General features: G+C 41.5%; 2 protein-coding genes across 2 annotated transcripts in view; one reads left to right on the top strand and one right to left on the bottom strand.

The window, feature by feature from the left end:
• wdfy1 (WD repeat and FYVE domain containing 1) overlaps positions 1-10,535 on the top strand; it is a 24,999-nt gene extending 14,464 nt beyond the window's left edge. Inside the window, exons 7-12 of the mRNA XM_050065770.1 lie at positions 820-946; positions 1,652-1,757; positions 1,967-2,068; positions 2,157-2,287; positions 2,398-2,506; positions 4,029-10,535. Of these exons, the coding sequence (XP_049921727.1) occupies positions 820-946; positions 1,652-1,757; positions 1,967-2,068; positions 2,157-2,287; positions 2,398-2,506; positions 4,029-4,088 (635 nt within the window). The 3' untranslated portion in view covers positions 4,089-10,535. The remainder of the gene's footprint in view (positions 1-819; positions 947-1,651; positions 1,758-1,966; positions 2,069-2,156; positions 2,288-2,397; positions 2,507-4,028) is intronic.
• Positions 10,534-12,311, bottom strand: part of dhrs12la (dehydrogenase/reductase 12-like a) — an 11,792-nt gene continuing 10,014 nt past the window's right edge. The window contains exon 10 of the mRNA XM_050065848.1: positions 10,534-11,520. Coding sequence (XP_049921805.1) covers positions 11,405-11,520 — 116 coding nt within the window. The 3' untranslated portion in view covers positions 10,534-11,404. The remainder of the gene's footprint in view (positions 11,521-12,311) is intronic.

Raw genomic sequence — 12,311 nt, 5'->3', positions numbered from 1 at the left:
TTAATCAGAAGACAAATTAAACAGGATGACTAGCCCATGTGAAAATCAAAAGAAAGCATAGAATAATGTACTGAAGGAGACTGTTGTGCCATCACATTTTTTGTGGTTTGAGAGCAAAGATCCGGTCGCCGCTGTGCAAAACTCCGCAATACAATTAGGTCCGAAAAAACCCCGGAGTCGGGACAGCCCTAGTAAGTAGCTCATGTTCACAAATCTTGATTGCACTTAACGAGGCCATTAATTAACATGTTGGAATTTTTAATTTAAGCGGTGTTCTCCTTTAACATGAGTTACGTGTTCTTACTGACATATAACCCAGGGCTCGTTGAAGCACAGTGTGAATCTGGGCTAAGGTTTCCTTGTTGCTTTCAGGTTAGTTCAACAATAAATGTTTATATTATATTGATTTGGACATTACACAGTTCTAATTGGGCAGCTCTTTGCTTTTCCCAAATCAAGTATTCAGGATGTCCGCTCTGTTAACAACATACTATAAGCTTACAGGGTGGTAGCCTGGAGGAGCACCACACTCTTCAGCAAGTGAGGAATGAAATACTCCTATAATTGATCAAATAATGAGATCTTGGTCACATTAAATCAGTATGGTGCACAACAATAGAAAAACAGGCCTCATTCAAATTCAGAGAGAGAGCATCCTCCGGCTCTAATAAGCTCCAGGTTTAAGGTGTTTGGTCAGAGCTTCCTGTAGTTCTCCCAGCAGGCACCAGGTGGAGCCAACAGGTCAGATAATAACTGTCCCTCAAGAGACAGAAATAACCCATGTAACAAGTGTGTTTCTTTCTCTCCTCTCTTCTCCAGGTAGTATAGCGACCCTGTGGTGGGACCCTGTCCAGAGGCTGCTGTTCTCAGGGGCCTCCGACCACAGCGTCATCATGTGGGACATCGGGGGCCGCAAAGGACGAACGTTACTGTTACAGGGACACCAGTAAGTCCATCTGTGCTGAGTTTACGTCACCTCCTTGGTGTTTGTCAGGGACTGGGAGGCTTAAAATCAGAAGGGAAGGTGGTGTCAGTAACAGCTGTCCCCAGGCACTGACTCTGCTTTCATCTCCACCTCTCGGCCTTCATACATATTTCACCACCTGTTAGTCCCCCTCCCCCAGTTACAGGAGTCATCAGCAAAGCCCATGTACACTGACGTGTGCAGGATTTACAGTGCAGAGGTTTGTCTCTCAGACACCTGTAAAAATGAGAGTTGTAATGCCCTTGTAGTTCTGACAAGTCCTAAATCCTGGTATAACCCGGCCTTTAACTCTTTTGGCACTCCTTTTTCCTTACACTGGATTTTGCCTTTTTATGTTTTGGCATTTGAGTTTAAAGTTCGTCTTTATACTTGGTGGTGCTTTGTGTATGAAAGCAGTGCTGGCAGGGAGCTTGTAGTGGGTTTATAAAGTACTGGAAATGTTTGCCGATTCATGAGAGCTGCTTAGACTGAACTACACAGTAAACAGGAAGCCTAAATACCAAGAAAAACTGTGATGAGAGGCTGAAGAGCTGCAGAGTTGGGTGTTGATTCTCACTGATTTTTGCTGAAAATATTGCTTAATTTAGGTTTAAATTATAATTAAATTATAATCCTCGTTGCTTTCCTCCCTATTCACTCATTCTCTGTATTCATTGTCTCCCTCAGTGAGCGTGTTCAGGCCCTGCGTTACCTCCAGTTGACCAGGCAGCTGGTGTCATGCTCAGCCGACGGAGGCATGGCAGTGTGGAACATGGACACACAGAGAGAAGAGGTTTGCATCACTGTTACAACTGCCTCACACATAAAGAGTGTAATGATACAGTCAGCTTAGACTTTGGGAAATGCAAGGTTTGGGTACATTCTTGCAGCATGTGCCTTTTATTTTTCATGCTGCTTGCATTGGTAAAGGTGATTTTTTTTGCAGCACTTGTGAGTTTCTGCATGTTTACTGATGGCCTTCTACTGCATGTGTCTCTGCAGGCGCCCCAGTGGTTAGACAGCGACTCTTGTCAGAAGTGTGAGCAGCCTTTCTTCTGGAACATAAAGCAGATGTGGGACACTAAGACCCTGGGGCTCAGACAGGTAGGAGAGTCTGACCAGTGTCTTCAGCAGTATTGATGCCCTCAGCCCACCAGTCATGCTAATATAGGAGTGTTTTTCCTTTGTGCAGCACCACTGCAGGAAGTGTGGCAAGGCTGTGTGTGGGAAATGTAGTTCTAAACGCACCACGTTCCCAATCATGGGCTTCGAGTTCCCGGTGCGGGTGTGTGACGCCTGCTTTGAATCCATCAAAGATGAAGAGTGAGTAAATGGCTTCTCTAAGTTTTGTAATAAAACATAACAAAATATGTTGAGTTTACTCAGAGCAGCTGTGATTAAATGCTGTGTGTGTTTGTGTGTGTTTTGCGCAGTCGAACGCCATTGGCCACCTTCCATGAGGGAAAACACAACATCGCCCACATGGACATGGACCCATCCAGAGGCCTGATGGTCACTTGTGGAAGCGACCGCATTGTTAAGGTCAACAACAGTTCTTTGATACCAGATAATTCATGCATGTATTCAGGCAGTGTCACACACAGAGTGATCACACAAAGACGAATCAAACCAGCATATTTTTTAAACTGTTTATCAGATTTAGATTCCTGGTGTGGAATCAGAGTGTCTGCAGGCAGTATGTGAACAATCCTTCATGCACTGCATCCCATTGTCTGTGTCTGTTATTAAAGAACAATATAGACACTCTGAAAATTTTGTAGTCACTGTGGTGAACTTAGGTTCATGTTTGCTACACAGAGGAAACAAAGCAGCAAAGCTTTCATAGGAGCTCCTTAAAACCACTGCTGCAACATAATCTACTCCTCTGTCCATCTCATAGACTGTATAAAGAAGTGGCTGTAGCCCCAAGGGGCCGTATTCCACACTCTGAGAGAGCTCCTAACTTAGCCTGGAAATTTATAGTAAGGAGTCCTGACTTAGGAGTGATTTAGGAAAGTTCTCAGAGCGACTCTGAGCAAGGAAGGGACAGAAAGTTTTACCTTAGTGAGGACGTGTGGTCGTCTCCATTGCTAGGTGTGATGCTATCTTTTATGTGATTGGTTGTTACAGACACGCCCCTTTGTGAGCCTGTAAGGTGTGGACACCCAGTAGAAATGAAATTAACTGCTGACAGTTAAAGGGTTGTCAGTGTTAGTGTGATCACTGCTGATGGAAAGTTGGGACAGACTCAAGTCATCTCTGCTGCACGGTTGTGTTTTTACAGTTTTCCATATATCTTAGTGTTGTGATCATTTTATTAACTCACTGCCATCCAGTGCTTAGAGAATATGTCTCCGACCTCTTTGTGTTTCCACCATTTTCTCCTCTGATTAAGAAACTCTTAAGCCTCTTAAAGTCCCCATCCCTGCTCCTAACAGTTTGTCACTTTCGGAGCTCTCTTAAGGTCTGTGATCCTTTGTGATAACTTTTATCTCTATAAGAACTTAGTCTTAACTCAAAGGAGAAATTCTAAGAAAATATCAGGATGCCAAGAATGTTCTTAGATTTTTTTTCACTAAGAGCAACTCTTAGCACTTGGAAGCTTTGTGAATACGGCCCTTGGGACTGTATGATACACCGTCTTGATGGCCAAACTGCCAAATTTGAGGCTCCAAAACGGGTCCACAAACCAGTGGGTGACGTCACAGTGGCTATATTCAAGCAGACAACTGTCTATTCTCCATTAAACTTTTTCAGTAGGGCAGAAAGAAGAGAAAGACTTTTCTTTATAAATCACTCCGATGTTCAAGTGTGGAGGTCTTGTACATCTTGTAGAGCTTTTTTTGTAAGAATCATTGCTTTCTTTCTGTTAATTTCCATTGTGCAATTTGGTTAAAATGATCAGTAAAACTGTCTCAAAGTCTTAAATCTATCAGATTAATAACGTGTAAACATCCTGAAAGTGCTGAAGCAGTAACACTGTTCTCTCAGTGATGATGTAGAATGTTCAAACGCAGCTTTGCACCAGGCCGCTGTCATTATTATTGGCTGTTTGTCTCCACAGATCTGGGATGTGACGCAGGTGGTTGGCTGTAGCTTAGCAACAGGCTTCTCCTCGCGCTGATTGGTCCAGCCCAACTACATGCCCCCCCCCCTTCATGCTCCGCCCACTCTTCCACTGTCATGGAAACCCCTCTGTACAGTACATCTCCCCATCACTCCTGTGATCCTCTGCTACAACCAGGCCTGCTCTCGGTGAATGTGTGTGTGTGTGTGTGTGTGTGTGCGTGTGTATGTATGTGTGTGTGTATCGACAGTCCTCCACATTCTTGTTGCTTCTCAAAACAAATCTTTACTTTCACTAACCGTCAGTCCTACATGAAAGTGTGTGTGGCTAATTTTTCGACTTTTTGCTCTGATCCGAAACAGAACCCGAAGCACAATTTTGTGTGTGTGTGTGTGTGTACATGTGTGCATGTATCGTAATGGTTTCTCCTGTTGGGAGGAATGGTATTGGTATTAGTGTTTACATTATATTAAATTTTTCCCATGCTTCTTTTGACAAAGGTCATTTTTTTTATTACCCTCATACTGTAAAGTTAGGTTTCACTAAAGCGCTGACCTGGCAATCCTGTACAAACATACACTAGCTTGCTTATTACTGTGGCCCACTAACTACCTATTAATCAGTCACTGTAACGTAACAAACAAACCCTAACCATCTGTATATACCCCTGCATCATGTGTATAGTCAGTCGATGGTTGCTTGAAATGACTCACTGATCAAAGCGATCAGCTTTTTCTGTCTTTCTTTCCTCTCTTTTTCAGCTTTCTTTTCTTTCACTAGTTGGCCTTAAATCACTCTCAGGAGGTTTTACATCAGTAGGTTGTCACTGGGCGGGGGCTCGTCATGTCAGTTGTAACCATAATTTATGTGTAATCACTCAGCGCGATAAGGGAATCAATAGAACAGCCTCTTTTTTTTCATATACAAAGTAAATCTCTTGATACACTCAGAGATGCTGCCGTTGAAATTTGATGTGTTTGTCAGATGCTTGCATGACATCACTGACCCAGCCAGGTGAGGCATGGGAAATATGAAAAGCATTACCATAGTAACATGCACCGACAGCAGCAGCATTTAACACCCTGTTGCAGCCGTCCTGAGGTGGACCAGTCAGACTACAATTCAAGATTTGAGGAGTTGGGATCATTTCAGCCTCCAATATTGTTTTGACAACAACAAGTTTAAAGGGACAGTTCACCCCCAAATCAAAATACATATTTTCCTCTGACCTGTGTTGCTGTTTATCAGTCTAGATTGTTTTGGTGTGAGTTGCAGAGTGTTGGAGATATCAGCCATAGAGTTGTCTGCCTTCTCTTCAGTATAATGAAAGTAGATATCACTCGACTTGTGGTGCTCAAAGTACCAAAAAATGTCTCTTCCAGACATCATTAACTGGTTACTCAAGATAATCCACAGACTTTGTTTTGAGCAGTTTCATGTAGAAACTATTTTCTTCCCACCTTATCACACACGCTTCCTTCTGTGTGGTGATGCAGTCAGTGGGTGTAGTTCGGTAGAAAGAAAATAGTGCCTACCTGAGACGGCAGTGTATTTAGAAATCCAGACGATAAGATTTTCAATAACCTCAAAAACACAGATGCATATCTCTATTAAACTCGTACAGAGAGGCTGTATATCAGATGTATTATACATAGTGCTACTGGTGGAACAGGTGGAACAGGTCAGCTGAGCTAGGAAACATGGCAACTGCAGGTGCTGGGGATAACGTTACAAGACTGTCGATGTGAACAGCATAGAGAGACCGCAGAGAGAGATCGGCGTCCTTATAACTTGCAGGATACAAAGACACAGCTTTTGTCCTTATCTGGACACATTTTCCCCACAAATACAACATGCTAATGTTATTAGCATAAGCCTATGGCATTTTACATTGTATAAATTAGCCTAGCAGCTAGCGAAGTTTTCCTCTACTCATATGAAGCCAGGGGCAACAGCAACATTTAACAAAGGTAACGTTACAAAATTCAGCTCCATTACAACTCACAAGGTTCACTGACAAAACAACTGTCTTATACTAAACACGTTTTCCAAACAAATACAACATGCTAACGTTATTAGCACAAGCCTATGGCATTTTACATTGTATAAATTAGCCTAGGAGCTAGCGGAGATTTCCTCTGCTCATATGAAGCCAGGATAAATCACACACATGACTTGTGTCACTGCGGTGTGTAGTTTGTGTGACATTGGTTTGCTGCAGAAGTATAAATCCAACTTGACTAAGAGTTTCTGTTGATTTACAATAAGGAGTGTTTTAGGATGAGTTAACAAGTCAGTTAAGATAGTCTTAGTTTGTTGAAGGCAAGACACTTGAATTCAGAAAGTGTATCGTCGTATTTTTGTGTTTAGTAAGGAAAATAGATGAAAGAATAAAGTATTACCTTTTTTGACATTTTGTTGATTGTTTTAGAGCATTCATTGTTTGTTAGACTTAAAACGTAGCAAACTGGGAGGTCTGGATTATCTTCAGTGATTGGGTCATAATTTTTTTTTTAGTTGCATTATATTCGAGAGAAGGCAGACATCTCTCAAAGTCATCTCTCCAACGCTCAGTAACTCACACCAAAACAATCTAGATATATAAACAGCAATGCAGGTAAGAGGGGTGAAATGACTCTTTAAACAATGTAACAGATATTTATCAGTCTCTGTGAAGAACTTTAATTGTGTATGTGGATATCACACAGCACTCAAGGTTTATACCCAAGATTCTAACACCTCATGAGAATTACTTTCCATCTTTAATTTAAAAAAAAAAAACATAAATATTGCAAGTTTTTTTTTTGTGGTGCAAAATTGGATCTCCTCTCACTAGAAAGGCACTTAGGTTTTGGAGAGGTACTCTAAACTACATGTAGCACTAAATGCTGGCGTGTTGAATCGTCCCCAGCTGAATGGCGGGTCAGATCAGAGCTGCCTGTGTTCCTTCAAAAGCCTTAAAGAGAGAAGGACACACTCACAAAGCCTTTTTAGTGGTTTATCAGTGCTTACGACTGTTCGCTCATGCTCATTCATGCTCATGCACTCAGTCTGTTCTGAAGCTCTGGATGTCTCGTTTGCATTTCCTTTCATCCTTTTTTTTTTTTTTTTTTTGCCCTGAGCTCTCCTGTCCCCCCCCCCCCCCACACACACACACACATCTGTGTATCAAGGATGTCTCATAACGCTCTCACCACTGCACTGAATTGCACAACTCGTGGTCTTTTGTCTTTGAATTAAACAACATTTTTTTGTAAGTTCAGATTTGGGTTGGGTAATAGCTGGATTCGATGTAGCGTCCCTGTAAATAACGGCTAGTATCTTCTAATGTTAGACTAACGCTTGCCTTATTGTAAGTGGAAATAAATAGCATTATAATGTGGGAATTCCTGATTTTCAAAATGTAGTCACATTCCAGGTTTTTGATCATGTAGTGTATATTTATATTTGTAGTAAAGTATTTATCTATTATCATTGTAAAGTGTTGTTTACTTTTCTTTGTGCCCATTCAGCAGAAGTAGAACATGTCAAACATTAATGAAGCACATGCAAACTGAGTGATGGACTGCAGTGTCAGATCAGGCAGTATTTTACATCCTAATGCGGACAGAGATTGATTGGTTAATCAATATGACCACTGTTGTTTCCCATCATCAACACCTTTCTCCATGATAGTTAGATGTCACACATTAATACTTGGGGTTAGACTGAAAGCTGATATTTATTCATTCTGTCAGTGGCCAATATTTTTACACGAATGTTCATTATGTTTAATTTTCTCATTCACCTCCAAACATGAATTCTGGTCAAAGTGGAAAGAACTTTTTCTCCATCAGCGTCTACGTCTGTATTCTGGTACAATCAAACATGCCTTAAAATACTCTTCTTAATTATTAAGAAATACAAATATGTTTTTAAAGCTCTATTAATTGATTGGTAGTTGTTTATGACCACTTATGTTTGAAAAAACTAACGTCTCATTTTACAAAGATGATATGGTGAATGTGTAATCAGGCAGCTGCCTTTTTACACAACGTGGAGCAACATAATAGACCAAAACGATACACACAAAAAAAAGAAAAAGCTAATATGCCCCATATAGCTACATAAAACTTCAAAGTTGGGTGATGGTTCTTCTTTCTGTCACTAAAAACAACACATCTCATGTTCACACTTAGTAATTTTATTCAGTGTTAATATAAAAATACTTGATTTGTGCAGCTTTAAAAGAGCTAGTAAAAAATGTAAAATGTGAAAGCTGTAATAACTGATGTAGTTTTGGGAACCACTACGGAGAGTGGCACAAATTATAAAACTGCCTGTTCACACATCAGGCGGACAAGAAGTACATTAGCATTCATTTGAACACCTGTTTCCGGACACTTGATGAATGTGAGTCCAAATTAATGCAAGAAGAACTGATCATTTTGTGGGTGAAGTATTCCTTTAAAGACAGAACCCTCCATATAGCTGGGGAAATGCAGAATTTGGTGATGAATCCTGATGGATTTGTCACTACAAGTGACCCCCCATCAAAATACACAAGTCATTTGATCCATGGTGTATAAGAAATTTGAGAAGTGCAGCTCTTTTGCACTCTTAATGTCACCAACCCTCTGCTATTTTAGAAAAAGACAACGTTAACTAGCTCATAAACAACTTTTGGTCAAGTGGCAGTATGCAGGCATGGTATTAGCAAGGGATACAAAAGCAGGCTAATATTCTGACAAAATACGCAAACCCCACTCACCTGGGTTTACAGCCACTCAGCAAATTTGTGTTTCCTAAGATAGCGAAGGCATGACCTGCCCTACTTGCCTTACTCTGCTTCTGATTGGCTGACCCTGACATTCTTAAGGCCAAACACACCAGCAGCGAACGTCACGCATCCAAAATTACGCCCCTATTATTTTCAATCTACAACCTAAACGCTGGTGGTGACCAGACGCATGTCCTGGACGGCACTTCACACCACTGTCCTATTTCCAGTCTCGCCGCTCACTGAATTAAATGCACTTTTACACCCCACTTGCTCTCTACTTGTATCAGTTCCCATCGCAGCTCTTTTTCTCTGCTCCGATGGCAGCTCGACTCCTCTCCTCACCATTAATGCATAAAGAGAACTCTGTTGCTGTGTCTCCTGTGCGACAAAGAATGGATGAGGACAGACTCGTTGTTGAGGTCGAGAAATATCCTGAGCTAATCGATCCACAGTCCCGTCATTGTAAAGACCAAAAAGATACTGCCTGGTGAGTCATAGCTCTGGAGATCGGCTCTTCAGGTGAGAAATTGAGTTTAATTAGTGGATGTTTTCAAATGATTCTAAGCTAACGCAGAGGTGGAGGAAGTACAGATCTTTCAGTATAAGTAGTAATAACTTTGCGTGGTTGTCTGTTGACGAGCTGCAGCGTGACGTATCCAGTGCATGTTCACATTTAGTGCACTTGACGCGCGTTAACCAATCCCACTCCTCTTGCCTTAACCTAACCAACTCAACCAACAAAGGGAATGAGTACTAGCCAATCAGATGGAGAGTAGGGCAGGTCATGCACTCACTATCCTAGGAAATTCAAATTTGGGTGGGCTGTCAATCGTTTTAAGAATTTATAATCTTACTTTCAAGCAGCTAGCTAGCTGTAGTTCATCCCACCAGATGGAGTCGTGGAGTATTTACCAGCGTTTACCAACCTGTTGGCAATTTAGACGCAGGTAACTTTGTAGTTTTACTTTGACTTACTTGTATATTTCTGCACAGTCTAAACATTAAATAAGTTTACACCAGCAGTTTCCCCCTTTATAGAGTGAAATCCTGATTACATTGATTCTCCCAGATGTCACATACCTGAATATTGGCAAACTGATCTCAGTCCAACCCTAAGTATCACACAAAGTCACTTCACTAAGCGTCATCTGGGATCTACAGGGTTATTGACGATGCTGCCGTACAATCAGGAGTCAAAGCTCTCCTTTCCTTTTTCAGTTAACCGGACATGCTTCTTCCGGTCATTTCTTTTTATCACGTCCTTGTAACAGATTGCGTTCGGTGATAAAAGGCTTTCTGGCTGCGGAGACTGAACTCCGCAGCAGATGGTCAAGATGTTAGAGGTGTGATGGACGGCAGGATTAGCTCTTTACAGAAACAGATTTTCAGAGCTGCCGGCTGGTCGCAGGAAGAAAGGAAATGGAGCACTTGTAGGGGTCATTTTGTTTCTGGTTCATCAGACACTAGAATGGATGGGCTTCATGTTGATGAGAGGCCACATCAACACTTTTAAACATGACTCATTTCCCACAACACCATGGCCCATAATCTCAAACTCTGTAAATTGACTTTTTCTCTTCAGATGCTTGTAAAAGACATTTGCTGTTGTTAATGTATCTCTCAGAATAATTGTATTTTTAAATACTTTTGTTGACAATACAGTACTGACATACATCTCTCTGGGCCCTCAAACCAGGATGCACAGAGACAAAAAAGATGCTTAATAAAGATATTCTGATATGTTTATTTGACTGCTTTTTTTCTGACAACAACGAGACAAAACAATCAGTACAATTTCTTTATTCAAGCGTGCATTTACAAATCAACTCACAGTCAGTTAAAGGGCTTTTTAAAGGTGAGTCATAAATACACAGGTTTTATTGTACGTCAAGTGATGCTGCTGTGCGGAGTATTAAAGGCACACGACTAACAGAGAGAGCACTTCACCTCCAGCCTGAGCTCAACCTGCACAGTACACGAGCTGCACTACAACATGGCAAATACACAGGTTACTCACATAGGGATTAAACACACATCACGTGACACGTTTGCAAGTCGTCGAGACACGAGACAGTCTGTTGAACTCATAGCTGGTGTTGTGAATTAATGACGCAGGGTGTGTGCGTGACTTTGGTCAAATCAGATTCCCATCTGATTGACAACTTTATTAAAGTCACAGTAACAGACTGGTGTGTGGGTGTGTGTGTGTGTGTGTGTGTGTGTGTGTGTGTTTGGTTTATGAAGCTGCTCTCTCCATCAGCAGGATAAGGATCGTTTAAAGGCAGCATCACCATCAAACTCTCCTATAAAATTCAATGTTTAGTCCTTAAAAAGTTAAATAAGAAAATTAATCGTATATATAGTTACAAAGCATTACAGATCTCACTCATCCCTACATTACAGGTGAGTTTAATCTCTCATTTTAAGGCTGGGTTCCACAGTATATCTTCATATTTCAACCACAGGAAGTGTTAGCACCTCAAATGCTGTGGATAAAACGCACCCAGATCTGTTCCTTCAGCTGGAGGAATGAAATACTGAGCCCAGCCTCGGTCAGTGTGAACGGGTGGTGTTAGTGTCGGTGGCGTGCTGGTAGCCAGTTCCTGCCATCTCAGTGTGGCTGAAACGTCTTGGCCAAGTCCTCCAGCAGAGACATTAACTTCTGCTCCTCCAGGGCAGAGCTGTGGGTCCAGGCCAGTGGCAGGTGGGTGGACACCATCTTTCGGTCTGTGCAGAAACACACACACATAAGAAGGTGTGTCCATGTTAGAGTTGTCTATTGATCTGTGTTGTATTCCCTATTCCCTAATCAAGTCCTGATGTTAAATATTGATTTCTACCAGGCGTCAGGGGGTCAGTTCTGACAGAGTCTATGTTTACGAGGCAATAAAGCACAAGTACAAACATCAGCCTGCTACTTTAGAGGGAAATAGAAATGCAAACACTGGAGTAATTGTCAGCCCTCGTTCCCAACTGCAACAGAGGCAGCCAGTCATCACCCCTGACACTGACACGTGATTCAAACACCAGGGTTTGTACAGAGTTTACTAAGAGCAATATTAGACATTTTTTAAAGGGACAGTTCACCTGAAAATCAAAAATACAATTTTGCTACACCTGTAGTGCTATTAATACATCTAAATTTGTTTTGATGTAACTTGCCAAGTGTTGGAGATATCAGCCGTAGAGATGTCTGCCTTCTCTCCAGTATAATTGAACAGGATGGCACTCAGCTATTTGTGCTCAAAGTGCTAAAAAAATACATTTGAAAAACTCAACAGTAATGTCTCGTTCCAGAAATCATGACCCAGTTACTCAAGATAATCCACAGACTTTGCTGTGAGCAATTTCATGTAGGAACTATTTTCTGTTAAAGATCTACACCCGCCAACCATATCACCAGGGCGAAAATCCCATTTCATAGTTGGGGGGGACAATAAACAGTAAAATTTTAGAGAATAATTCCAGGGGGGGACAAGGAAAAAAAGTTGTAGCCTGTCTTTTATACAGCATCTTTT

This window comes from Epinephelus moara, chromosome 2 (genome assembly GCF_006386435.1).
Source record: "Epinephelus moara isolate mb chromosome 2, YSFRI_EMoa_1.0, whole genome shotgun sequence".
In the NCBI taxonomy this organism is placed as follows: Eukaryota; Metazoa; Chordata; class Actinopteri; order Perciformes; family Serranidae; genus Epinephelus; species Epinephelus moara.
This window is presented reverse-complemented; position numbering and strand designations above follow the sequence as displayed.